This window comes from Ips typographus, linkage group LG9 (assembly GCF_016097725.1).
Source record: "Ips typographus isolate SLU linkage group LG9, UJ_Ityp_2.0, whole genome shotgun sequence".
In the NCBI taxonomy this organism is placed as follows: domain Eukaryota; kingdom Metazoa; phylum Arthropoda; class Insecta; order Coleoptera; family Curculionidae; genus Ips; species Ips typographus.
The window spans coordinates 3,211,355-3,239,247 of record NC_138430.1 but is presented as its reverse complement, the minus strand read 5'-3'; the positions used below and the strand labels follow the sequence as shown (position 1 = coordinate 3,239,247).

The following is a 27,893-nucleotide window of genomic DNA, read 5'->3' as shown; positions in this document are numbered from 1 at the left end:
CGTCTGGCCTTGTCCCCCTGTAACAAACCTACGCAAACGACCCTGAGCTTGAACTGCTTTGCTGCTTTATTTTGCTTTACCCTTATTCTCTCCATGTTCATCTAGATAATATTTATTATACGAAAAGTTATGTTCAAAAACCTTCTCGTAGGTCATTGCCGATGTTACAACTTAGTAAAACCAAAGCAACTGTATAACCAACTTTAAACTTGTATTCCAAGTAATTAATGTAAAAGTGTACTCATTTCAATAAGTCTTACCATTCATAATATTAAGAAGTGAAAAATTACTGAAGAATAAATTCATACCTTTTTATATTATTTTTATAACTAATAAGTTGTCCAGCTAAAATCTACTTTGTATGATTCCATACAGTTTATTTGTAAGGACAGGATTACCCTTTAACGAGCTTTCGCAAATTCTGTAATCCGTTGTTAAAACGGGACTATTTAATTACATTTCAGAGTCCCATCCTTGTTATTTTACATTTAATTGTAGTCATAGTTCAGTTGTGAGGAAAATACTTTTTAATCCTCAAAAAAAAATTGTTATAATCGAGTAAATCAATTTGAAGACAAACATGACCAAAAATTTTGCTGTCACATTTGTTGTGACTAGCAGTTTAGTTAATTATCACGTTAAGTGACGAAAAACAAACGTTTGTTTTCTACAACTTTGAGAAATCTAAAAATACCCGATAAAGAAAAATAAAATCAAGCATAAGGTTGTTTGTTTTCAGTATTCATGAATACTGGAGACAAATACGAATTTATAATCTTGCGAGACATCTCAATGTCGGTCGACTAACCGCTTTCTCAGTCTGCTTCAGCCTGTGGTTCCAATGTCGGTTAGGAATCGTTAAGTTCCTATTTTAAGCTAGAGTAGGTAATATGTAACACAGATACACAAATAAAAAAAAACACTGGAAGATCAACCTAATTAATCCATTGTACTATCAGCTTGTGCCGCATTAGTTGTAGAGTGTTGTTTCAGTTCAGCCTTGATGGATCAGTAAACAATCGTAGATGCATTTGTGTAAACAGAATGTTCGCAGCAAATACCGATAACAGAACAAAACATTTAATAACACCTGAATTTCAAGCAGCAGTTTATTAGTGAGTGACCCACAACTCTGTAAGTATGATTGTTACAAATTTTTATGTAGGAAGTCATTACATCCTGCTTTATTAAGGTGTAAACACCTTTCTTATCAATTTGATTAGATAGGATAAGACAATAAACAGCTGTAGTAAATAACGATAATTTTAAGTTTTTTTTTAAATAAAATGATAACTTTGTAAAAACTTACCTTCATGTTCGCTGACATAATAACGGAAAAAGTCAACCTTCTTCAGTCCTGAAAAAAAAAAGAAATACTGTAAATCATTTGACCAATTTTGTTGTGATACTTACAATGAAGTTTTGGCTTCACGTACTAATTATAAGAAGTTCTAAAATAGCATGCAATTTACTGTTTCCTATGCTATTAATTGCGTTTCAGCTTTTCCGTAGCTGCTTCCAAGCTAATCCAAACCATTTATCATGATTTTGTTTTATAAATTGCTTGTCACATCAAATGGTAAAAACACAGGACCAGGTAATCCCTAAAGAACTGAAATTTCAGTCTAGGGCTGATTTATCGGCGCCATTTGATGTCAAAAATGTTCATTTATTATAATCACATGTGTGAATAGTGTGTAATAGGTGTTCAGGTTTTAGGTGACTTTAACCTGTAAGGCTTTTAACCTAAAATCCTTGTTTTTGGTCATTCATTGGACATCATGTGTAAGAAGCTAAATTATTTCCACTAACAATTTCATAGAAAAATTGTTATAAATTACAATTAGATTTAATGCAATATGGTAGGTAATGAGGCGATAAAAAAAGTACACAAATGCAGCAATAACCGGATGTGTCGTAATCCCCTAGATATTTTACAGCAAATTCATGATACGCTACTAAGCACAGTAAAAAAAGGCATCATCATTCATTCTAATGTCCTTCGCGCCCTTGAAAGTGGCATGGAAAGTGCTTATAATGTACGCTTTATAGGTCAACACCCCCAGCTGTCTGCTTGCAAAGCAGCGATGCCACGTCTTCCAAATAATATCACAAAGTAAGTTTCGTACATAATTAACACCATAAGTCTGTTCGTAGAGGCAATTTCAAACTGGTTTCCAACTGAAAATCGGAAATTGTTGGCTTTTATTGGTTGAATGCTCACGTGACATTGACGTTTTAAGGGTAATGGCCAATAGCTGGACATATTCCTCTGATTGCTCATCTTCTTCCTTCATGACTTACACTTTGTTTACAAATTACAGTTTGAGGTTATGCCTATAGTTAGTCTTATTATTGTAACCTTGGTTCTTGGACCTGGCCTTTATTCTATTGCACTTTTCTCCTTCTTCTGTCAAGTGTGTCTGTCGGCTTCTGTCTGATTTTGTTCAGAACTAGTTTTTTATTCTATTTCCTGTTTTTTGTGTAACGTGTGTTCTGGAAGAATCAGCTAGCTTCGATAATTCCCTGTCCCGTTTCCGGATGTCCACTGGCTATTTAAGCGCGGAGAGGCCATTTTGATTCTCTCTTTGGTACCTTGGAAGTCAATTCAAAGCCGCTTAGCGACTTCTACATTTATTCCTCAGATACCAGTATCAAAAAATGTGTGTTATCTTTTTCTTCTATTGCCTTATCCGATTACGGACGTTGGCTAGCATCATGGCTATGCGGATCTTATTGGCTGCGCAACAGTAGATATGGCTCCAAACCATTTTCGCAGGTTAGCTAGTCATGAAATTCTTCTTCTTCCAGGCCCTCGTCGGCCATCAACTTTGCCTTGGATTATGTTTTGGAGAATTCTGTATTTATTATTTCTCATGATATGGCCACAATACTCTAATTTTCTACGCTTCACAGTAAGCATGATTTCAGGCTCACATCCCATTCTTCAGAGTACTTCTTCGTTTGTAATTCTTTCTATCCAAGAGATTCTAAGAATTCTGCTGAAAATCCACATTTCAAAAGCTTGCAGCTTTTTTCCATAGCGTCTGACAGCGTCCAATCCTCCACACCGTACAGAAGAGTAGAGTAGTCTCATCTGCATAAACGTACTTCTCGCTATTTCAATTCTATTGATCCCAGTCCTCGTTCAACGTTCTTCTCAACTGGCTTATTGTTTATATACACGCTACCTAGTTGGACTGGATTTTTACTAATCGCCATATATTTGATCTTATTGACATTTAAGTTCAGCACATATTCCTCACTAGTTTGGTTGACCCTGTCTAACAACTCTTGTAGCCCCTCTATACTGTCCGATAACATGACGCTGTCATCAGCATAGCGGATATTATTGATGAGTTCACCGTTAACTCTGATGCCTCAATTTGTGTTTTTTAGAGCCTCCTTGAAAACGCTGAATAACGATTGAATCGAACGAAAGTTAATTACTTTGTCAAATGTTTTATCTATAGAATAGGGTTATATACTGTGATTGTAGAACGGGGCTTTAAACTGAAATTGCACCATTCACTTATAAGAAGTTCAGCACAATAAACCAAAATTTGGTGATGAAATATAGGAATGTTTTTGAATCAATGATATTTAACAGATTACATAAAAATACAGTTTTACTGTTAATATTTTTATTTTCATAGCAACAGCTAAACACTTACGAAATGAATAGATTACAATATATTACTTGTTGAATATAATATTTGTATATTATATAGCCATTCCTTAAGGGAAAACAATTTTATGCCAACCTATATTGTAAACTCTTGTCCTAATTTGCTTGAGGGACAGAAACACTGTTCCTGTAGAGGGATTGATCGAATTTTGTTTGGTTCTTTTGGAGGCTAGGAGAGTTGTCAGTCACTCTATCTTGTTTTTTTAAAGAATTTAAAATCCATCTGCCATCAAAATTGATTATTAATTAATTTTGCTACCATTGATCTGACCGATTTTGTTGCTTTTAGTTTACCTTATCTTAAATAGTTAATTCTTTCTCCTTTGATTTACTTGCATTGTAATAGTTGTGGCCGATCAAGCCAGTTTTGTAAACTAATATGTTACTGAATTTTACCTTTAGCTGTTTTAATGCCCAGGTCACACACATCAGGATTCTTAAAAGGGTCAATTATCAACATATAATTATTAGTTCACTTTAGTTCCACAGCTGCATTGTTAACAGTATCAGTAATTAAATTTTGCTCTGGTTATTCTTTGGGTCAGAAAGCAGATCATCTGAGGTTTCCGACTAGTTCTCGCTCTTAAAGTCGGTGGCTCTGAACCCCTGAGCTAGACGATTCTAAAAGAGACTGGACCAAAGTTTTCACTGTAAATTAGATTTTACGACTTTCTTTACCTTTTTTTTTATTTTAAAATATAATCTCAAGCTGCAATCTACTTTTACGTGTAGCATAGTTTACACTGCACTGTTGCAGAACATTGAAATATCAATAAAAGTTTCCATTAAATTTTTATTTTAGTTTTTTGAGATTTTTAAATAAATAAGTTTTTTGAAAGCGTTATTAGGGTTTTTCTAGGTTCAGACATTCCTTCTCTATTTTTTTTTCTCTAGTCTTTTTCAATTTCTTTCTTCAGGCTCATTCTCACGTTTTCCATATTTTTGCATGATGTTTTGTTTTGATAATTATTTCCACTAAAAAAACAATGTAATCAATGGACTCTTAAAACTGCAATGGTACAAACAGATTCTCAAAAGGTATTACTTAGGTTAAGTATCTTTTTTACTTATTTTCTTTACCTCTTCAGTGACTGAAGTTTTATTTTTGTTATATTTTTCGTATTTGGGCCCACTTCTGGAATTAACTGGTAGTTTTCATATTTTCAGTTCATTCCTCTAGTCTAGCCTAGCCTAACCTAATCTAACTTAACCTAACCTAACTTAACCTAACCACTGCAACCAAACTGCTGATCTTCTTTCTAAGTTACAGTGTTCAAATGTTAAAATCAGATTGGGAAAGAAAACCCTTATTACAGAACTTGCAATAATAATCATCTTTTTTGACTTTTTTTAAATTTTTTGTAAGTACCGTTGCTCTATGTGTTGAAGTGTGGTATGCTACTCCATTCTCTTTTCACACACTAGAGTAATATAATACTTTCTAACCGACTATCTGATGAAAACCGATCTTAAACGTGGCAACAACGCGTTGTGCGTAAAGCAAACGATTCCCCACTTTCAAGGTCAAATCCTATTGACCCAGTTCCGTAACGGATCAGAGACCCAACAAGAATAGAGGCTTTCTACCTGCTTTGGGATTTTGCCCGTTATAAAACAGTTTGCTTTTATATCGAAAATTTCGGTTAAACGAACTAAAAACTATACATTGTTCTCATTGTAATGTAAAAAAAAACTAGTTTAAATGGCATTTCCTAACGAATTTTTTTTTGTTTAAAAAACAAAATTGGTAATAAACTTTCTGAGAGAAAAGAGGTATTGGATACCTTACTTTCAACACAGAGTATTTTGCAAAAACAATTTATTCAGAAGGTTATACATTTTACAAATAGAAGAAATAGTTTAGAAGCTCTGTTGTTAGGTACTGGGGGCTTCTAAACTATACTATACTTGTCTAAGTAAAACTGATGATGAAAAAAAACGTATATAGTATTTTTTCAATGATTTTATTCCAAAGTTCTATGAAATTACAATTTTTTTCGTCAAAACTTCACAAAATGTAGTAATAATTTCCAAAAAATATACAAAATATAGAAACAAACTCAAATCAATTTTAAGAAGAAAATGTTGTAATGAATCTCAAATTTTCAGATACAGAGTGATTTGAAGGCTATACAGGGTAATTCAAATTCGACTCTCACCATTGGGATCTCGGAAACTATAAGAGATACGAGAAAGTTTAAATTGGGGTAAAGTTGCTCAATTTAAAGTTAAACCAATAAATACCGTTTTAAACATTTCGATTTTCCTAGTACTTCCGTAGATTTCAAAAAAAAAAACTGAAATTTTGATTTATTGTTTTTATTTATTTCTAACCTTATTTGAAGAGATATCCCAAAACGGAAAAAAACATTTTCATCAGCTATGCGATGACGGTTTCGTATTTGACGCCCGACGTTTCGTCTGTCGGCAGTCATCAACAACTTTTTTTTTTCTTATGGGCGACATATTAAATTTTTAAACGTCAAAATAGTACGTTCAATTCTGATTTCAGTAATGTATGACAACTTATGATTTGCTTCATAAATGACGAAATAATTCAATAAAAACTTCAAAAAGTTGGCTTTGAATTTATGAGAAGTTATATGAACATGACTTGACAGGACCTGTCAAACGCGATTATTTAGACTGCACTACTTTCAATGACGTTAAGTGCAAGTCAGATTAACCTTGTTTTTTTTTTAAAACACCAAATTTTAACAAAAATGAAACTTTTTCCTAGGATACTATACTGACCGGCGCCATGTTGGATTTAAACCTGTCAAGGTAGCCATTTTTACTAATTTTGGCATGACGAACACGAATCCGGTGTCCGTTTTGCTGTTACTGCCGCTGTTTTGTCACCAACCTTGAAATTATGGCAGTTTTCAAGACATGGCACCCATAAAAATGACATTTTGACAAATGACACTTTATCTCACATACCTACCATTATTCTAAACTAATAAAGGCAGTTGAAGATGATTTTCAAAATTCAAACATTTTCCAAAAAAATTAAGGGGTACCCCCTACAAAAACATCAAAAAATCTGTTTTTTTTTTATTTTTTAAGGTCAACCGGTGAGTTGTACGGAAAAATTTTATATTTAATTAAAAAAAGCGTATCTTTGAGGGACATACATACTAAAAATTGCCACACCGCTCACTCAAACCGTTTTCGAGAGATGTAGCAAAATCCATAAAAAGGTAATCAAATTTGACGCCCTCTAGCGGCCAAACGGAGGCAACTTAACCGTGCGCGCTCAACGTCACGTGATCCATTCATTAGCTACGTAACGCGTGTTCAATAATTGTTATGGTCGTAGTTGGCTGTGGTTCTCTCGTTCTAGCATGAACGTAGGGCTGTTGATAAGTTCGTATATGGTTTGAAACACCGCCACCTATACTAGAAAGCCTAAAATGTCACTTCACACTCACAAACGTATGCAGATGCAGTAAAAAATATGTTTTTTTTTAATATTGTTTCGTGTAGTTGATTGCATGTTGTGAGTGAAAAATCAAAAAAGGTTCATTCCTGATCCAGATATGTATAGATAGAGCTTTTTTATACACAATCAAGTCTAGCCTAAACAAATTGGTTAGAACATTTGTCCTGGAAAGTACAACACACAGCAAACTAGTTTAAACACTGTTCAATGTAAGAAAATCTGTGATTCCTTGAAACTAGGTAAGCAAAACTGGTAAATGGTTCTTCTGTTATTACCAAGAACTTTTATTCAAAATTATTTTTTTTGTCTCACAATGAAGAGTACTTTAAAATGTAACTCACATACCTGTGCATGTAACAAAAGTACCTAATAAGTTTACTGTATTAGAAAGCACTTGTACCTACCATTGAGTATAGTGTTGGAGTAAAATCATCCCACTTCAAAGTGTTCAACCACTAGATCCGGTTTTTTGTACAGTAAAAAACTGACACGGTTGGGCTTTTTCCTGAATTGCTCTTAGAATGTGGCTTGAAAAACTTATGAACGGCAGCAAACAAAAATAACTTACACAAATAACCTTAAGTTTTGATTTTAAACCGTAAAAATTCATCTAATCCTCAAAAAATTCCACAATACAATTAAACGCAAACTGTCACCACTATTTCCGCCATATTGGAATTTTTGACAAGCACCTTCTAGGCTTTCTAATATAGTAGGCGGTGTTTGAAATCAAACCGGCGTATTGACAGCTGTCATATAATAATTGTTTGCAACGTTTTGAACTAGTTTAGGACCTTATCCGCAAATAAGAACATATACACTATAGGCGATGCCCTTATAGGTTCACCTACAATCGACCAATAACATGAAAGTATAACAGTTATTGGGCATGCGTCAACAATTTGCTGTTATTAGTGTGGGAGAAGTGGTAAAACTTATTCCCCTATAAGCTCTGCCCACCGTAATAAAAAAATGTCCCAAACACCACTTACAGTAATCGTTCATAATAATCCTGCGTAGAAGGAAAACGAACGCAGCGCCAGCTGAATCGAGGCTACCGCACCCAACGTTACGTACGAATGGATTCGCCCACTGTGGCAATGCCGCCTTGAGCCATGCCCAATTAGGCATAAGTCACGTAGCAAGTAAAAAACCGTAATAAAAACTTACCGTTGTTCATTAACACAATAAAGTTTGCAGTAAAAGCGATAAATCCACGTATACAACACTGTACTAATACACTGTCACCAGTTTAATCCGGATTTTATTAGAAAATCGTTTGGCGAACAAGAAAGCACGATAACTGAACTGTCGACGTTCACGACGTGCGGTCGGTGTCTTTGCCCTGTAAAAAGACCCTTTCAAAGACGGTTACGTGAATCGCGATTGGAAGTACAATTCAGCCAATACGCACATGGAGCGATGGCATATTCGGAGGCGGGAGAACGCTTTACGAAAAGTACAGTGGCGCCACTTGGGTTTATTATCTCAACGAGAGTTAAAACCCCAGAAATTATGTTTGTTTACGGAGGCAATCTGTAACACAGAAAACCAGAGAAATGTCGACTTTCATTGGTTAAATGATCATGTTGCCGATCATCACGTGACTATGACATTTTTTGACTTCCGGCCAATGGCTGTACATATTTTACTACTAGTAGACTTAATGTAATCTAAGTTTTGGCCACTAGACCTTCAAACAGTGCCGTCAAGTCAAAATATTTAATAATCAGTCAAAAATATACAGGGTGTCTTTTAATAGTTGCCAAAAAGTTTTGCTATAAATATAAAAACCGTACTTCAAAAATACAGATTTTTATTTTTTTTTTATTAATAATGGTTTTCAAAGTTTTGACATTAGTGACCGATATCACATGATTTTAAAGGATAATTTAGCTAGGCAGTCACGTGATCATTGTCAAAATCATAAATCTCAACTGCAAGGAAACTTTTCTAAGCCCTGATTGTTGCAACTTTGGACCACAGTTTGACAGTTTGTCACGTGATTGTAGAACACTATTTAGCTAAACAGTTACGTGACAATTATCAAAATAACTGCCATAAATCTCAAAAACACGTTTTATATCAAATACTACAAGAAAACGTTTCTAAACCGTGATTTTTGAAACTTTAGAGCATAGTTTGACAGTTTTGACGTTAGTGGCAGTTGTCACGTGATTGTAGAACACTGTTTAGCTGAACAGTTACGTGACAATTATCAAAATAACTGTCGTAAATCTCAAAAACACGTTTTATATCAAATACTACAAGAAAACGTTTCTATACCGTGATTTTTGAAACTTTAGAGCATAGTTTGACAGTTTTGACGTTAGTGGCAGTTGTCACGTGATTGTAGAACACTGTTTAGCTGAACAGTTACGTGACAATTATCAAAATAACTGTCGTAAATCTCAAAAACACGTTTTATATCAAATACTACAAGAAAACGTTTCTATACCGTGATTTTTGAAACTTTAGAGCATAGTTTGACAGTTTTGACGTTAGTGGCAGTTGTCACGTGATTGTAGAACACTGTTTAGCTGAACAGTTACGTGACAATTATCAAAATAACTGTCGTAAATCTCAAAAACACGTTTTATATCAAATACTACAAGAAAACGTTTCTATACCGTGATTTTTGAAACTTTAGAGCATAGTTTGACAGTTTTGACGTTAGTGGCAGTTGTCACGTGATTGTAGAACACTATTTAGCTAAACAGTTACGTGACAATTATCAAAATAACTGCCATAATTCTCAGAAACACGTTTTATATGAAATACTACAAGAAAACGTTTCTAAACTATAATTTTTACAACTTTTGAACACAGTTTGGCTGTTTTGACGTTAGTGGCTTTTGTCACGTGATTGTAGAACACTATATAACTAGTCGCTGAAGTGACAATTGTCAAAATAACTGTCATAAATCTCCAAAAATCGTCTTGTTTTGAAACCTGTGTTAAAATGTAATTCTTGCAAATTCTACTCAAATTATGACATTAGTGACAGGCATCACGTGGTTTTAGAGGATAAAGGAACCATAAAAACGGTAGTTATACCTTACTTTTCAAAATGTATGCATTAAGTAATTTTACAAAAAGCTTAAAAAGAAAGTTAAAATGAACCGGACACGACTCCCTGTGACGTAGTAAGAGACATTTTAATTTTATAACGTACGTGGAAGTCTAAAGTCAGGACACGACATACTCATTCCATAGGTTTCTGTATGTCTTACTATTGTATGAAGAACACAAATCACTATAAAATAATATAAAATAAACATAAAACCAGAATCTACACGCTCTTCCTTAACGGTAGACGTCATTAGACATACGTTTATGGGTTCCTTTTCACTCAACTCAGTATAAACAGAAGGGAGATAAGGCACTGTCTTCTACGTCACAGATATATGGTGTACTTATGGTTTTCACTGACGTGTTTTTTGCAGTAAATATTAGTATATTTCATTTATTTTATTTGACGCTTTTTCTTATTTTGTAAAATTAACCTAACCTAACCTAATGACATTATAATATGGATTAACACATTAGGGACATTAGAGTACAAAAAACGTAAAGGCAAGGGCGTCGCCACGGGGGGTTAGGTAGGGGCAGCTGCCCCCCACTAGAAATTCAAAAAAGGAGAATCTATAAAAATGTACAGGATTTTCATAATAAAGTAGTCGAGAAATTTACGAAAAACCCTCAGAGATTGTGTTTTAATTAATATAATCAAGAAACGGGTTCACTGAACAAGTTTCTTGCAATTTTAAATAAAAACTTCTCATTTTCTATTCCATATATCAACATTAAGTAAGTTCTCAACCAATTACCAATAAAAGCCAACATTTAGTTGGAAACCAGTTTGAAATTGCCTCTGTAAACAGACTTTTAATGGTGAGTTCACATGGTTTGTGATTGGTAAAAAAAAGCAGCTTGAACAATCACAAACTACAAACAGAGCTGTGATTTCCGCTATTACTGCACATTTAGACTTAATATTATATGCGCAAAATCCCAAAATCTTACCACTCTTCAAATAGCTGTTTTATTATCATTAATATTAAAATGTAAACTTAATAATAACATAATATTGTCCATGTATGCCTAATACTCCATCTCTAGAAACTTTGGTTCTTCAAAGTGTTTTTGAATGTTTTTCAGGACACTTTTAATTAATAAATGAATCAGTAAGTAACAATTTATAAATTATTTTAGGCTATAAATTGTGACGATATCTACATCTAAACCTAATAATTTATAATATTATGTATATAACATGAGATCCAAACTGGTCTTGACGGACTGAATAGCATTATATGGTATAATGTTTTAAATGTTAATATTTCAGCGGTTCAGTTTAAGTTAATCATTTTTTGTTGAAAGTTTGAAAGTGATCAAAAATGCCTATGAAAGCAGCATTACTGCATCGCATAGATTATTGAAAAAACAAGAAAAATTAACGTACAACGTTGCCAGTGTCGTTCAATCGAACAAGTTATTGAATATTTTTGAAAAAAAATCTAGGTATACGCCACTGTTTTTCTATAAAATTAAACCATTTCTGAGCTCCTTATTCAATTTAAAATAAAATTATTTCAATTTTAAAAATTTAGATATTTAATAATAAACATAGTCGACGATTTAGTATTGATTTTATGGGTACATTTTCATGATTTTTTATTGGAAAACAGAAAGGTGTTTCGAAAAGTTGCTAGATAGCTTTTCTGTTCTAAATTAGATGGGAAATCCACACGTGATTGGCGTTTTATGGAAAAACAGTGGCGTACATATATTTTTTTTTAAATATTCATGAACTTAAATAGTCTGAAAATATTTAAGACATAAATAAATTTAGATTTTTTAGCCAAACTTTAACACCCCGTATTTCCACAATGAAACATCTTTGGGCCATAGTTTACTTAGCAAACTAGGGTTATTTTTTGATGTTTAAACCGTTTAACCAAAAATATGACTCATTTATCGTAAAACACCCTGTATAACCCTATACCTATCTTCAACTGTTTCTGAGAAAATGGCGTTTGTATAAGTTGGTCAGATAATAATAAATAATAAGAAGCAAAGTATATTTTGCGTGGTAGTATTCGACATCATCATCATTCATCTAAGTTTACCTTACTTCATCAACTTAAATGGATGCATTTTCTTACAAACAGTTGAAGATAGGTTAGGTTAGGTTTATAAGATGTGCTTCATAAAATATGTATGGATTAAGTATTAGTAGAATCCAAAAATCCAATAATATACAGGGTTCCATTAAAAAATCTACGTTAGGTTAAGATCTTTTAAAATCGTTGGTTTTCTTCTTTAAATCAGAAACAACATTTCACTTATTTCATGTAACTTCTTAGTTACCACAAAGTTTTGTGACCAAAAGTGGTTTGAATTCGAGAATTCAAATTTCCTATCCAGTTTAATTGTATAACAGTTTTAGACTTTAGAGGGCGCTAAGTGCAGTACTCTAAAGCTGGTTGAAACGAGAGCAGCAAATTTATATTTAGAGGCCGCAGAATGACCATCATTAACAGTATAGTCCAAACCTACGTACAGACTTTCAGGTTTGCCATTAGCCACCCTGTATATAAAAACTTGTAAATTATGTCTTGGATCCATTCACACCTCTTCGATAATCATCATCAGGATCTAATTACAGGTGGTAATCACGTGTCGATAAATTGCTTTTTTGTAAGCTGCACATGTTGTATACATAACATAACTCACATGGTTATACATAGTGTCCATTTCTTTTTAACCATCAGGTTGTAATTTTTTGGCCATTCACATAATGCTATTTAACAAGGACAGAGAAACATTGGTTTGTATTGGCTGACGGTAAATATGTACGTTTTACTTCATTATCTTATTATCACATTGAACTTGATTGGGAAGGAGCTTTTGGCAGAGAGGGGTAAAGGGAGTAGGATAGATTTGTTCCCCTCGAGGTCCGCGCATTTGCCCGTAGGGAGGGGCATGGATAATGCGCATGATTAACCATGCCACCGGCCATGCTCTAAACTAGGAGGCGAAACCTTTTGTCGTTGGCGCGATTTCTTTCCAGTGACGGCGACATTTTATTTTTTACTTTCACACACCTGTACGAATTATTAAAATTTGTTATTTTGGTTGTTAATACAATAATAGTTGTTTACCTAACAAGTGCGGAAAGTGACACTTTCCGCATGTATTAGGTTAAGTTAGGTTAGGAAAAAATAAATAGGTTCTTACATTTAATAATACAAAACCAAAAAGTGGAAAGTAAAATGTTTAAATTTTTTTTGATCCACCAGCAAGCTGGTGACCATTATACAAGAGGAGACTACCTCCCAGAAAAACTCTATAACAAACCTAAATTTCAGGTTTGACATTTTTGTTTTATGCAATGTTGCCAAGTGTAAAAGGAAATACCCATATACCCATACGGACCTAATATAGGTATAGTCCTGGTTGAAATGGAGAATTTCTTTGAGTGAACAGTTTGATAACCTTTTATTTATAAGTTTTGTTTCATTTTGTTCAAAATCATTTCTTTAGGGTAACTTCCTCAGAAACTTAATTACTCAAAGCAAGAATATTGAAAACATTCAAAGATATAGGGTTAGGTCAAAAGTTAATCAAAAGCACGTCATAAAACCATACTTTGCCTATAAAGTCTCTTTTAGGTTGTTATATTATTAACAGCATTCTGACAAATAAACTAAAACGATTTTACAGTTTAGGGTGTCTCATGAATCTACTGACTGTCAAAATATATAGGGTGTGTAACAAATAAATTTTATATCGAAAGACCACGTTTGTTTCACCGACAGTCCACCCTAGATTTGAATCTTTATCGTATCTCTCTTCTGCTTTTAGCGAACTGAGCGAAACAAAATATGTATGGACGTATGTCTTATATGAATTTTTAATTGAAGAGTCTCTAATTACGTCACGGAGGATCGTGCCAGACTCATTTTAACATTTTATTTAAGCGTTTTATAAAAATACTGGGGATATTATTGCAAGATTACCTATTTGAGTTGTTAGTAGTTATTTTCGCTTTTGTCTTTATTGGCTAGCAGGATATCAATTAACAGATACTTAAAACCAAATATTATTACTTACATTGTTGTAAAATTGTTAATGTTTTTATATTTCTATTTCAGAATTAGCATTTTCTTCGTCACCATGTTTGCAAAAGGATTGTTACATAGGAGCGAACTGTCTGGTGCGAGCTTTAAACGGTTTGTAAGAAGTTTTTCCTCCAAAGCACTGGAATTTACCAAGGTAATATCAGAAAAGTATTAAAGGCTTTGCTTACCAATATAATTTTAGAATCGATATCCTGTAAAAAGAGGAAACTACGCTCAAATTAATTCTGAGCATTTGAAGTTTTTTACCGATCTTCTTGGATCTCAAAGAGTATTGATCGACGCGACTGAATGTGAAAGTTACAATATTGACTGGATTAAAAGTGTTAGAGGTATGAATAGACAATCTACACTTTAAAATTAAATCGGTTTAATTTTATTAAAAAGTTAATTTGATGAACATCCATCAAAAGCTTTTTTTTACAGGGTGAAAAGTTTTTCTTCAAAGCCCTGATAATCTCAATTTGTCATTCTTTTATATTTTTTGAATTTAGCATAGTTTTTCTATTATTGCAAATTACTAATAATCAATCAAAAAATTCTGAATTTGTACCATCTTGACTAAATATCTCAATAACTCTAAGAAATATAAAGAAACAGTTGAAAGCAACTTACAATGTCGAAGAACTCTTATACAGTGTCACAAGTTTGACAAGTCCAAGAGTTAAAGAAATTAAATTGGTTGAATTTCTTGAGATAATATTTAAAAAATACAGTAGTTTTTTTTAAATATTATCTCTATTTTTGTTAATTTTAATAATCTCAGTTTTTGAGTGAAATTTGAAATATGACGGTTTGAACAGTTAGAAACAATCCATCAGTTAAAGATCTGAAGATTCACACTGTAGTCACAGAAAACACCTCAACAGAAAAGTACTTCTTCCAAACGACCCTAACAGTTCATAACATTATGAAACTTGATATGATAAAAAATGATTCAACATTTTAGGTGATAGTAATTGCATTTTAAAGCCAAAAACCACTGAAGAAGTTTCGCAAATTTTGGCTTTTTGCAACGCTAACAGAATTGCCGTTTGTCCTCAAGGTGGCAACACCGGACTTGTAGGAGGATCGGTACCAGTTTTCGATGAAGTCGTTGTATGCACATCATTAATGAACCAAATTTACAGTATTAACGATACTTCAGGTACTTACCTATAAGAATTACTAATAGCCCAAACCTGTTTGAGTAGCGAAACCAAAACACTTTTAGGGGTTTTAATATGCCAGGCAGGTTGCATTCTGGAGAACTTGGATAACGCTCTAGAAGAGCACGATTTAATGATGCCCTTAGACTTAGGAGCAAAAGGATCGTGTCATGTTGGAGGAAATGTATCGACTAATGCTGGAGGACTTCGACTTTTACGATATGGCAATTTACATGGAAGCGTTCTTGGTGTGGAGGCAGTAAGTAATGATGATGATAATAGTAATCTTTGTAAATCTTAGTTGGATAATGAAAGTATACTGAGATCAAAAGAATCTTAAGTTGCGATGGTTGCTGTACCAGAATAGCATTTAATTAAGTATACTTACACAGTTCCTAATATTTTGTGCAGTTTACTACAAATAAGCTTCTACAATAACTTTATAGAAGAGTCGCAGTGTTTTGAAAATTATTACAATATACTTAATGCACTACTTCAACTCTTCATCATTTGACAAGGATCAACACAAAAATTGATGTAAACTGTATGAAAGGTATAAATTGAATCTGTTCCATTTGGTTTGCTCAAAGAATTATGGATCAGAACCATTCTAGAAAGAAAAACCCTTTGTTTTGAGTACAGTTATTAGTATAACTGTTCCAAAAATCTGCAATAAGAATCTGCGCTAATTGCTGTCCATATTCAAAATTTACTTTATGCAGTACACCTTTTTGGTTGTAAAAATCAAACAATAAAATTGTCTACAAAAAAAAGATTTACCAGATTTTCTCAAAATCATTTTAAAGAAGGTTATTTACCATACCTTATTTCAAAAATGTTTGAATACTTTTAATATGTATATTTACTTTCAGGTATGAAAGTTTCTAAAACCTCTAAGAAAGTATTCCTATTTGTTATATTTTGATAATATTCCTCAAGTATCCAACATTTTCTGTAAAAAAACTTTATACAGTCCAGATTATAAAAGTGCCAAAAAAGGTCTAGTTAAAAAACATTTGGTTACAGTTTATATGTAGAATTTTCATATAGTTACACATGTTTTAAATGTTGTTAACACCTTTGTTAGTTAATCTCACATCTACAAACATTGATTGTACCATTAATTATTACTATTTGAATAGGTGAAGGCGGATGGACAAGTTATTGACCTACTTAGTACACTAAAGAAAGACAACACCGGCTTTCACTTGAAACATTTATTTATTGGTTCAGAGGGAGCTTTAGGCTTAGTAACGAAAGTGGCTATCCAATGTCCGGCAAAGCCGAAAGCTGTGAATTTAGCGTTTTTAGGTAATTTATATGCAACATTGCTATGAGAGATGTTTTTCAGTGAGTTTTCAGGTCTCCCGTCTTTTGAAAGCGTCCTCAAAGTACTTAAACAAGCGAAAAGAGACTTGGGAGAGGTTTTAGCGTCTTGTGAACTAATCGATGAAAGCACTTTGCACGTCTGCACAGAAAATTTGAAGTTAAAATCCCCTTTACCAGAATACCCCTTCTACATGCTGATTGAAACGCATGGCAGTAACAATGATCACGATCAAGAGAAATTGAATAAATTTTTGGAAGAAGTGATGGCAAGTGGTTTAGTACTGAATGGGACTGTTACCAACGAACCTACCAAAATGAAGGTATATACTTATTTAATTTTTCCCTTAGCTCTCAAACTTTTTAATCTTGATTGTGTAGCACATTTGGGAGTTACGGGAAAGGATAACCGAAGGGTTTCGGTTAGACGGGTACGTTTTCAAATACGACCTGTCACTTCCTATAGAAAACTTCTATTCATTGGTACCTGTAATGAGAGAAAGACTTGAAGGGAACCAAGAAGTAGTTAGAGTTTCAGGATATGGACATTTAGGTGAGATTTTTGTTCTACCAGCCCTTTGGTATTCATTCTTCTTTTCAAGAGATCCTCTCTTTTTCTTGTCTTTATTTACTGATTGAATTATTTCAGGAGATGGCAATATACACTTCCAAGTATCCTGTCGTCAATTTTCCCAGGATATCCTCAAGAAAGTTGAGCCATTTGTATACGAATACACGTCAAAGTTGAGGGGTAGCATTAGCGCTGAACATGGTATCGGATTTCGCAAACCAAAATATATCCATTACTCCAAGAGTCCTGAAAGTGTCGCGATTATGAAGCAGTTAAAGGATATGTTCGATCCTAACGGAATATTAAACCCTTACAAAGTTTTACCTAGTTAATTAATAAAAATTATGTTTTATGATTGTTTTGCTTTCTTTTTAAATATGATATTGTCACGTTGAGAGAGATTCTTTGGGAATATTTAACAATAGTACACCCTTTATAAGCCCTTATTACTGCTGCTTTTATCGATATAGAAAGTTGACCTCCCTAAGACGGTATCGACCATTGACGTATCGACTGTGGTACCGATTGCTCATCGACCTTACTGACTGTCAAATGTCAAAAAATAATTTATATTATTTATCGAATTAAATAAATTATAAAGGAAATTTTAAACGCATCTTATAATACAAAATAATTAAGTAATTTATTAGTCAGGTTTATTAAATTTAAAATTTACTATTTTATATAAATCGATAAGCAGTATATTCATATTAATCATTAATGTCAAAAAATAACTTAACCCCACTTTCTAAGTTTGTTTTGTATTTTGTTTACATTGGACAATCTGTTGTTTTAGCTCAGTTTATTTTTTATTATCTGTTCGTATTTGTAACATTGTCTCCGTAAGTGATGCGTAAAGATAACAGTAAGTGCATTTTTTAAGTTACCATGGTTAATTACCTTAAATTTGAATAAGTAGACTCCAACTGAAATTATCACTTTCATGTTGTGTAGCAAGGAATGATTATAATAAATTTGTATAAAGCAGTTTAACAGTTGGAAACACTTAGAAACAATATGTTCTACTATGAATACACCCTACTTTTGGCTGCTTCATTACTAGCAATATCTTCAGCTGATTGTGGTTGTAACAAATTGAATCGCAATACAATACCTGACATTTCTGGTGATTTCTCTGATGATTCCAATGAAATCAGCCCAAGCAAGAAATACTCAAGGGAGCTGAACAGCAAAACTTACAAAGATATGGTGCTAATTAGAAAAGGACAATTTCTTATGGGAACTAATCAACCACACTTTCCTGCAGACTATGAGGGCCCAGCGCGCATTGTAACTATTGAAAATGATTTTTATATGGACATTTATGAAGTGTCCAATCAAAAATTTTATAATTATGTGAAAGAAACAAACTACAAAACTGAGGCTGAAAAGTTTGGGGACAGTTTTGTTTTTGAGATGACTTTGCCAGAGAATTTGAGGAATGATTATCAGGATTTAAGGGCTGTACAAGCTCCATGGTGGATTAAACTAAAAGGAGCCACATGGAAACATCCTGAAGGACGAAAAACTAATATTGCAGGTAACAAGATTCATAGCTAATAATAATATAGTCTGTTCAGTGACTTCTGACTCCTCTTAGAAGGTGCCCTAAGTCCCACTCAAGCTAAATTATCTTTTGACTGTGACAGGTCATGTGCAAAATGTCACAGTCAAATCAACACTGTGCCTCTGGCAATTTAAAACAATTTTTATGCAACATTTAGAATATTTGTAGAAGCTTCTGATACTTTTTAGATGGTTGTCAGTAGCACTGGTATATTTCTGAATGACTCTAGAATTCTAGAAGCTTTAGACAATTTAAAACAATTCTTGGAAGTTTTATGAGACTTGTGGAAGCTTATGGCAATTTCTAGAAGGTTTGCAGTATTATTTAGAAAGCTCTGGCACTTCCAAAATGGTTCTAGAGACATCTGACCATTTAAAAAAATTATTGAAAAGTTTAAGACACTTGTAGAGGCCTCTGGAAATTTTTATAAGGTTTTCAGTTGTACTTTGAGGTCTCTGGCAGATTCAAAATGGTCCTAGAGGCCTCTGGCAATTTGAAACAGTTCTGGGAAAGTATAAGACAGGACAGAACAGGGCTCTGGGAGTTTTTATTAGCATTTAGAGGTGTTTGACACACTCAAAACGGTCCTAGAGGCTTCAGACAATTCAAACAACTTTGGAAAGGTTTAAGACACTTGAAGAAATTTCTGGTAATTGAAATCAAAGTTTATATGCTGTTGGAAAACCCAATTAGCTAGTTCGTTTTTTGAAACTATAATCTTGAAGTAGGAAGTGATTGTTCAAAAAACTAAACAGAAAAAAGAAGGAGAGCAAAACAATTAAAAATATGTGTATTGGAAGTAATAAGCTGCATCAGTGATATATTAATCTATTTATTCTTTCGCTGTCAGACAGAATGAACCATCCTGTTGCTCATGTTTCATGGAATGACGCTGTAGAATACTGTAAACACTTGGGAAAACGCCTCCCTACAGAGGCCGAGTGGGAGATGGCGTGTCGAGGAGGCTTAAAACAGAAACTTTATCCATGGGGAAATAAACTCCACCCTAAAAGTAAACATTGGTAAGTTTGGCATAGTCCCGTAAATAATTTTTTGTATGTTCTATAGTATTTATTGCAAAATATTATTTTCACTTAACTGCAGCAACATTTGTGAGAATTTAGTATTGTCTTTTCTTACTTAGGACAAATATTTGGCAGGGAGATTTTCCCAAAACAAACACAGCCGAAGACGGATACCTTTTTACCGCTCCCGTAAATGAGTTTCCGCCAAACAACTTTGGTCTCTACAATATGGCTGGTAATGTGTGGGAATGGGTTCAAGACGATTGGCAAGATGATCCTCAGGTAAATTAATCTTTACTGAATTTGTGCTGTTAAAATTTGCAGCAATATTTTGCTTAACATACTTTGGTGTATGTTAATCAATACAGTGCGTTTTTTTTAACGCGCAACATAGGATTTTACGTGTTAAATTTTTAAGCCCATGTTAGACCATGTTATTTTGGAACTACAAGTATAAAACTTGACGGGTGGCTGTTTCGTACCCTGAAGCTTAAGTAAGTTTACCAATTCGGCCTGAAAAGTGTTAAAAAGCATGCAAAAAATCATCTTTTTTCGAAAAGGTTTTATTATTTCATACTCCCTGTATGCATTGTTGTTCTTTGTTGTTTTTGATACTGGCACGGCAGGTAGCAGGTAAAATTTGGCGTAGAAAGTAAAACAGGGTGATCATTAACTTTATATCAAGAAAGTTAAGAACAAAAGAAGTATTTTTTATAAGTAAATTGTTCAAAGTGACCCCGGTTTGAAGCCAAACAGTATTCCAAACAATCACAAAATGCCCTTTTGACGTTCAAAAGATGTCGGGTCGTGATGCAGTCAAATATGTCACTCTACCTGCTACCTGCCCTGCCAGTACCAAAAACAACAAAGAACAACAATGAATACAGGGAGTATGAAACGATAAAATCTTTTCGAAAAAAAATTATTTTTTGCCAATTTTTAATTACTTTTTAGACCAAATTGGTAAATTTACTTAAGCTTCAGGGTACTAAAAACACAGCCGTCAAGTTTTAGACCTGTAGTTCCAAAATAACACGGTCTAACAGGGGCTTAAAAATTTAACATGTAAAATCCTATGTTGCGCGTTAAAAAAAACGCACTGTATAATGCATGTATATCTTGGCGCTTTAAATGTTTTGACAAGTAATACATTTGAATTATTAATTTAAAACAAACTAAACTACAAATATTAATAATTTTGTAAATGTTGACAAAAATTCTCCATTCAATTTAATCATCAGCTGGTTCTCAATATAGTAATGATGTTTTGCAGAACTCTAAAGTAAAAAAAGGCGGCTCTTTCTTGTGCCATCAATCCTATTGTTGGAGATACCGATGTGCTGCTCGATCATTCAATACTGCAGATAGTAGTGCTGCCAATTTAGGTTTTAGATGTGCGGCCGATATTCGTTAACATAAAAGTGATGTTATGGCTGTAAAAAAACGAATAGTATATGGCTTCCTATTACTCTTTCCGGTTTCCTGTCTCAAATATTCTGCCTTCCTCATATCCTGGATTACCATGTTGTGTTCAGTTTTCCTCTTTAGCTCTCGCGAATCTTCATTTTATAACTAGTTTGTGAAGCTACTGTTTGTCACTCATTCCTTTCCACTATCATGTCAATTGTCTCTTTTGAATGCAAATAAATAGGTTTAGGGTAACTATGTATATTTTTTGAAAACTTTTCTGTTAAGAATAAATCTACAATTTTTTTAGTGTAAAATTTATTCTTTATTGAAAGTCAATTATTTTAAATGGGACCTTCTAGATTTTTATATCGCTAGATTGCCCATATACAGGGCTTGAGAAAATCGAGAAGGTTAAAGTTGGTGTTAACTTATTTAGCGGATTGTTTTGAAAGTAATCAGCGTTGTCTTTAAAGTAAGTCAACTATTTTAAGTGTAATACCCTGTGAAATTGATTATCTATCTTCTACAGATTAGTTTGCACAGTATAGTAACAAAATCCTCCAAAGTAGTTAAGAAAGCATTACTTACAGTCAGAAAATTACTTAATGGTTGGTAAGAAGTTACTTGATCAGTGGAAAAGATGACTAGAATGCAGTATAACTAGACTGGATATCAAATAAAATTAGGATGTCGTCATAGCGGAAAAAAATGTACTGTTGCCAAAGTATAGAAAAACTAATTAAAGATATTTTATAATTAAAAAACATCTGTCACTTTCTCACTAGTTTTCGTCACATCTTGAACAAAGTCCCTGGATTTAACGTGGGCATTTTCCAGTTCTTCTTTTAAGTTCTTCTTCTTCCTTTAAGTTTTCAGCAGTTTTGTGAAAGTTTTGGTCAAAAATCCTCCAGTTTTCTTTTAGCCATCTGTAGATTCATCTTCAATTGCCTTATGAGCTTTTTCAATACTTTGACTTGCAACAGCTTTAAGATCTTCTTTTCTATCTTCAGTTGCTTTAGATGCACCATCCAGTGACTTTGTTTTGTTGTATCTTCCGCTTGTTTTGGAAACTGGACCAAAACTTAACTTAACCTTAAACTTAACTTTTTCTTATGAAAGTCACTTAATGTTCACTTCTTGCAGGAATAAAGGTTGCATCTAAAGTTAGGCACAGTATTTTTAAATATGCATTTTATTAAAAACTTTTTTTTATAATTTTGATAATAGTAAACAAGTAACCAGACATAAATATATTTATTAGAGTTTAAAACTCCCGGATGTTTTTTTTTAAATGCAAATCTTATGAAAATATAGAAATGGCATTAACACTGAAAGGTGTTTAATACGTTTATAAGACTATTTTAATCCCGTGTCCCAGATGTACAGATAAATAGGAATGTACATAAAAACTTGAGCTTGATGATAGTTAAGACCCCAAAACGAAACGTTTATAAAACACGTTACTACCAGCTTTTTGAATAAACGCTTGCACATTTTCCTTGAATCCAACAGGGAATGGTATAACTTTATAAATTATATAGCCGCCAAGGCCCAAGAGGCCGATTCTAAAAGACAATTTCACAATTTTTGAGCTTAAAGACGGTGGAGGAACTGCCATTATGTTTGGAATGAAAGATTCCTGGTCCACAGGCCAGAGTCTTATGATACCTGGAGTGTGACCAATTCCAACTACTCCCACTATTCTCAGTGGATCAGCTAAGGAATGGTTGTTTTCACTTTAAATACAAACAATAGCAGAAAAAATAACTAACCTGACTTTGGTGTTAGTTTTGCTACAGTTTGAAGAGTATTGGTGAGATAGATATCTCTTTCGTCCAGTAAAACTTCCCGAAACGCTGGATACTCTCCCGCCAACTCCTCCAATATTTGTTCCAACATATCGCGATTTTTACACTTCTCTATATCTTCTACACTGCGTACAAATGTTTTAGTTAGCACAACAACGGGAAAAGAGAAGAAAAAGTATAGTTACCTAATGGGATCTTTGCTAGTAATCAAATGCCATGCCAGCTTAATGGTTTGGAACCACGTTAGTTTGGATAATGCTCTTCTTAAAGTGATTTCGATTGGCCGATCACCCAAGTGGACTATGCAGTTTTGTAGTTTAGCAGCCTACAACATGTTTTAACTATACCAAGTAGTAAAAGTTTTCGTTTTGATAGTTAGTATTTGAAAATAACTTGTAAGAACACATTATTTGTTCTAAGCGCTCATTTCATTTTCATTTCACGTTTTGTTTTTAATTTTCCAAGTCCTAATTAGGTCACACACACACCACTTATTTAACACTTTACCTCTCTGTTTGCAACTCGAAATTCTCCGCCAGGAGCCATTCCAGTTTCCTTAGTTATATGTGCGCTCATGTTCAATAACAAGATATACATGATACCATTGATCGCTCCATTCGCTTTAATTAGCTGTATGATATTTGAGGTATCAATCTTCTTGGCTTCTTCCAGAATGGTTTTTTCATCCAACCTCAGAATACTCGTACGTGAAGGGCATAGTTCCACAACAACAATGTGCGGTTCGACTTCTCTAATTACCTAAACAGATTTATAATATTTAGCCAACTTTTTGAGATCTGCTAAAACTTATTAAATGGTTTATAATTGCTAATGAAAATTTAAATATCATAGTTCAGTCCTGAAATATAATATGTAGGGTTATTCACGTTATTTAACACAGATAATGGGCTCATCCCTCATTTTTTTATTTCATATTTGAATAGAATGCAAAAAAATATGGAATAAGTATTGTTTTTATTTTTAAAAATATTAACTCACACAACAAATTAAATAAAAAGATTCGAATTTTATAGTAACATTTAAAACACCCCTCAGATATGACCTAGACGATTTTCAACCAATTAGCTGGCATGAGCCACTTTTATCATCAGCTTTTTCTAAGCTTGCTTTTATGTTGGCAGTTCCTGAAGTTTTACCTTAACAATAACTCTAGACTTAAAACATTACGTCAATTTGACATGAAATTACTTATTGTCGAGTGAAATAAGAAAGTTTTCTCTGCCAACCGCTGGAGACTTGACTTTGAAGTTATAAATCGGCTGATCAGAAGATGCTGTCAACCGTCAGACGGCCCATAGCCAGTAAAACTGCTGAAAGTTGTCTACGTCATATACGTGGCAAAACCGTCAATTCTAATTTATTAACGCATGATGATGATGACCCATTGACCACTAAACTACTCTGTTTGAAAAACGTTTTCCTTTTACAATGGATCATTTTCTTAATGTAATTATTTGCTTATATATTATAGTTTATTAAATTTATTATAAAGGAAATTGGCCAAATGGCCACCAAACACAAACTTTGTGCTGTCTAAAATCATTTAACAACAAACAAAAGCAATATTAAACATCTCAGGGAATATACCCTTGAAAGCTTCTCTAGTTCATTATTCAAAACAGGTTGACTGTCTAGATTACTCTAGATAATTAAATTTTGTAATGTATAAAAGTTGTAAATGTCAGGTAAACATTTTGTATGAACTAGACAATTTATCACCTATAAATCATGAAACTTGATCAGTTAGCAACCCAAATTTTGATAATAAAACTCAAAAGAGTGTTAAAATTTGTCCTAGAATTTTACAAACTAATGAATATCTCAGCAACTGTAGGGTTTAGATGTATCAAACCTCAATTAAATTACCTTTTAATTGCAATAGAGATACTGAAACTAAAGTGATAATAACATGGTTAATACAACTTTAATTCCTTTCCTGCTTTTGGAACAACCTTTAGTAATGTCATTTACACATATTTGCAAGAAAAAATATATTATAAAAAAATGTTTGACAATTTACTAAAACATGGTCTTTTGATTAAAGTATTTTGAAAAAATGATGACACCACAGTAGCTCTTCTACAAAAAAGACACCTGTAGATTTCTATCTTTTTGGATTCTTCACTAAATAATTTATTATAAGCAACTTGAGAGTCAATGAATGAATTTGAAAGCACTGGTAACAGGCTGAAAATCACATAAAACAAATTATCTTTTATAGGAAAGAACATTGCTTATAACAAACAAATAACAGCTAAAAGTAACTTTCTTCCAAGTAACATTTTAGACTTTTAGAATTTTGTATTTTCTTCTTACAATTTTTTTGAAACAATAGATGCCCATCAGGCAAAGTATACCCATTTGCTTAATTGTAAAAAATGAGTACTTATACCTACATATTTGCTGACCAATGTGTTTTTTTTTTGTCAATTCATTTCACATGCAAAATTGTTAATATTTCACTGAACTATAACTTACAGTGAGCTGTAACTTTAGAGTAGTACCTACATATTGTAATAGTGTAAACATATATAACAAACTATACCTTTTCCACATCTGCTTGTGATTCTTTACTGAAATGAGCAGTGCCAACCAAATACACTTTTGCACCTGTTGCATTATGGGTCAACAAAGTGACTGTTTCTGGAAGATTGTTATCAAAGTTTTCTTCAGCCTTTGTCAAGTTTGCGCCGAGGTTTGCACCATTTGCACCCACCACATCTCCATAACCCACAATCTCTATAGTTTCACTAGGGTCGGAGCCGCTTTCCGAATCTGTTACGGACTTTATGGTGCTATCAGTCAGCTCTGGAACAACGTATTTTTTATGGGGTTTTATTTTGACGATCTCCTCTTACCATAGTTTGAAAGTGACCTGTCCATTATTGTAGATTCGTATAAAGTTTGTAAATTACGGAAAAGTGTTTCAGTTGAATTATTGTGAAGCTTAACAAAAATATGTTGTGAACATATGATAAAAGATTAAAACGATAACTAAACAGATAACCAAATAGAAAATTAAGAAATTGGGAATTAAAAACTGAAAAAAAAATTGGGTTAAGTTTCTAAATTAAAAAGTGAAGTTTTGACGTAAACCGGCTGTTGCTTAGGTATGTTTTATACACAATTCGTCGATAGTTGTATTATACACAAATCTGTTCAAATTTGGTTTAGTTTATTGAGTTTATTAGAAGTGGCATACTGTCAGAGGCTGATTAATGAAAAAAAACTGAAAAGTACAGTTTGTTGTCTGGTTTTTCTGTTCCGTCTTAAAAATATAAAAACAGTCAAAACGATGAACGAATTATCGACGTATTCATGTGCCTGGCTTCCATCTCTACTTTATTTTAAAACTTTAGAGTTGTCAATCTCAGCTGACTATTGATTTTTCCTAATTTTGCCTATTTCTCAATTTATTAAATTTGTTTCTATAATAAAGCTATACTTGTTATTTATTTGTTGCTCATATATTTCGAAAATGGTTAGAGGTCTGGTAAGTTATTTAAAAAAATACTTCTTCAACCCATAACTGTTTTTTTCATTTTCAGCTAACATTTTTAGTTGGTGTTTACACAGGAATTTATGTTAGTCAAAACTATGATGTAAGTTTGTGTTAGAATATAAAAGGTAGAAATTTCCTTATTCATTCAAATCAAGAGCAAACACTATTTTGTAGAGTTTGAGAACAAAGAAGTAGGTATACCTAATTTTCTTGAAAACTTTACTATATTTAAACTGTTGGAATCCCTGATTCAGTTACAAATTTATTTTCAGATTCCAAGAGTGGATGATCCTACAGCCCTTTATGAGAAGATCAAGGATTTTGCAGACAGTCATAAAAAACCATAACTGCTACACATATTTTTATTTAATAGTTTAATAAACCTAATTCAATAATTTACTGGGCTAATCAGTGCAATACTACACCCCCACCTAAATATTCATTCCTCAATGGAGGCTCTACAAAAGCTAACCAGTCACTGGCATGAGTTGGTAACAACCCCATACTGTGACACTTATACAAAGCCAAAGCCATATTAACCAAGTTTCCAAAAACATAAACAATCATTTGCAATATAGCACTTGATGTTTCCATCATTTTGAAAGTGCTTTTGGTGGCCCAAATTGCTTGAACAGGTCTCATCAATAACATTCCCACCATCATTATTGGAAATATGGATATTGAGTTGCCTGCCATATAAGAAATGAACAGGTTCATGGGCACCTGTTTTAAGGGTGCAAGGGCAAGATCCCAGGACTTTTTGGTGATAAGGCGGGAAACATTGGTTTTCTTTGATACTTCTGCAGTAGTACTAACTGCTGATGAAGAATAAGCTGGAGGTGATGGTAGATCTGATGTTGCTTTAGACCTAAGGAAGGTTAATATGATGACCACAAAAAATTAGGATGCTAACAAGTAATACTAACTTTATATTCTCCAAACTCCATTTTTGCCTCTTGTTTGTAGGTTTAGTGGCCATATTAATATAAAAAAACACTTTTCAAGGTTAATACAATTCTGTGTTTAGTCAATTCGATTTTTGGAAACGAAGACAAATTTAATAAAAACAATTTTTGGTTGATACAAATTAAATAACCAACAAAACAGAGCAATTGTATTTTAATGTCAAATGTCAAATTATGACAATGTGATTGTGAATTACATGATCGATCGATAACTTCATTCGTGACGTCATACTCATCTAATTTTTTTTTAACACTAATTACTATTTATTGTA

General features: G+C 33.1%; 4 protein-coding genes and 2 long non-coding RNA genes across 8 annotated transcripts in view; 3 read left to right on the top strand and 3 right to left on the bottom strand.

Moving 5' to 3' along the window:
- The window catches only part of LOC145734031 (uncharacterized), a 46,238-nt gene extending 36,539 nt beyond the window's left edge, over positions 1 to 9,699 (bottom strand). The window contains exons 1-2 of the long non-coding RNA XR_014179325.1: positions 8,304 to 9,699; positions 1,310 to 1,357 (exon numbers count right to left, since the gene is read on the bottom strand). This is a non-coding gene — a long non-coding RNA (uncharacterized LOC145734031). The remainder of the gene's footprint in view (positions 1 to 1,309; positions 1,358 to 8,303) is intronic.
- D2hgdh (D-2-hydroxyglutaric acid dehydrogenase) lies at positions 732 to 17,678 on the top strand. Of its 3 annotated transcripts, none has more exons than XM_081987074.1 (11): positions 732 to 881; positions 994 to 1,134; positions 2,053 to 2,116; positions 14,294 to 14,414; positions 14,463 to 14,610; positions 15,228 to 15,425; positions 15,492 to 15,685; positions 16,569 to 16,737; positions 16,789 to 17,075; positions 17,134 to 17,305; positions 17,402 to 17,678. In XM_081987074.1, the coding sequence occupies exons 3-11, from the start codon at positions 2,088 to 2,090 to the stop codon at positions 17,653 to 17,655; spliced, it is 1,572 nt and encodes a 523-aa protein (XP_081843200.1). In that variant the 5' UTR covers positions 732 to 881; positions 994 to 1,134; positions 2,053 to 2,087; the 3' UTR covers positions 17,656 to 17,678. The 3 variants fall into 3 exon arrangements, with proteins under 3 accessions (XP_081843200.1, XP_081843201.1, XP_081843202.1); XM_081987075.1 differs by having other exon boundaries at positions 749 to 885; XM_081987076.1 differs by lacking the exon at positions 2,053 to 2,116 and having other exon boundaries at positions 789 to 1,134.
- A 242-nt stretch (positions 17,679 to 17,920) lies between these two features.
- LOC145734016 (formylglycine-generating enzyme) lies at positions 17,921 to 21,639 on the top strand. The gene is made up of 4 exons (XM_081987080.1): positions 17,921 to 18,863; positions 19,741 to 19,912; positions 20,035 to 20,197; positions 21,189 to 21,639. Exons 1-4 carry the CDS (start codon positions 18,341 to 18,343, stop codon positions 21,327 to 21,329), a joined length of 999 nt encoding a protein of 332 aa, XP_081843206.1. The 5' UTR covers positions 17,921 to 18,340; the 3' UTR covers positions 21,330 to 21,639.
- Positions 21,640 to 22,501: 862 nt separating this feature from the next.
- On the bottom strand, positions 22,502 to 26,231 carry LOC145734015 (traB domain-containing protein). The gene is made up of 6 exons (XM_081987079.1): positions 26,013 to 26,231; positions 25,700 to 25,962; positions 23,641 to 23,892; positions 23,319 to 23,458; positions 23,098 to 23,258; positions 22,502 to 23,041 (listed from the first exon to the last, which is right to left on the bottom strand). Exons 1-6 carry the CDS (start codon positions 26,035 to 26,037, stop codon positions 22,752 to 22,754), a joined length of 1,131 nt encoding a protein of 376 aa, XP_081843205.1. The 5' UTR covers positions 26,038 to 26,231; the 3' UTR covers positions 22,502 to 22,751.
- A 254-nt stretch (positions 26,232 to 26,485) lies between these two features.
- On the top strand, positions 26,486 to 27,053 carry LOC145734029 (uncharacterized). Its single transcript, XR_014179323.1, has 3 exons — positions 26,486 to 26,647; positions 26,703 to 26,756; positions 26,929 to 27,053. It is a non-coding gene; the product is annotated as an uncharacterized LOC145734029 (long non-coding RNA).
- On the bottom strand, positions 27,007 to 27,783 carry EMC4 (ER membrane protein complex subunit 4). The gene is made up of 2 exons (XM_081987089.1): positions 27,583 to 27,783; positions 27,007 to 27,524 (listed from the first exon to the last, which is right to left on the bottom strand). Exons 1-2 carry the CDS (start codon positions 27,633 to 27,635, stop codon positions 27,065 to 27,067), a joined length of 513 nt encoding a protein of 170 aa, XP_081843215.1. The 5' UTR covers positions 27,636 to 27,783; the 3' UTR covers positions 27,007 to 27,064.
- Positions 27,784 to 27,893: the final 110 nt, after the last annotated feature.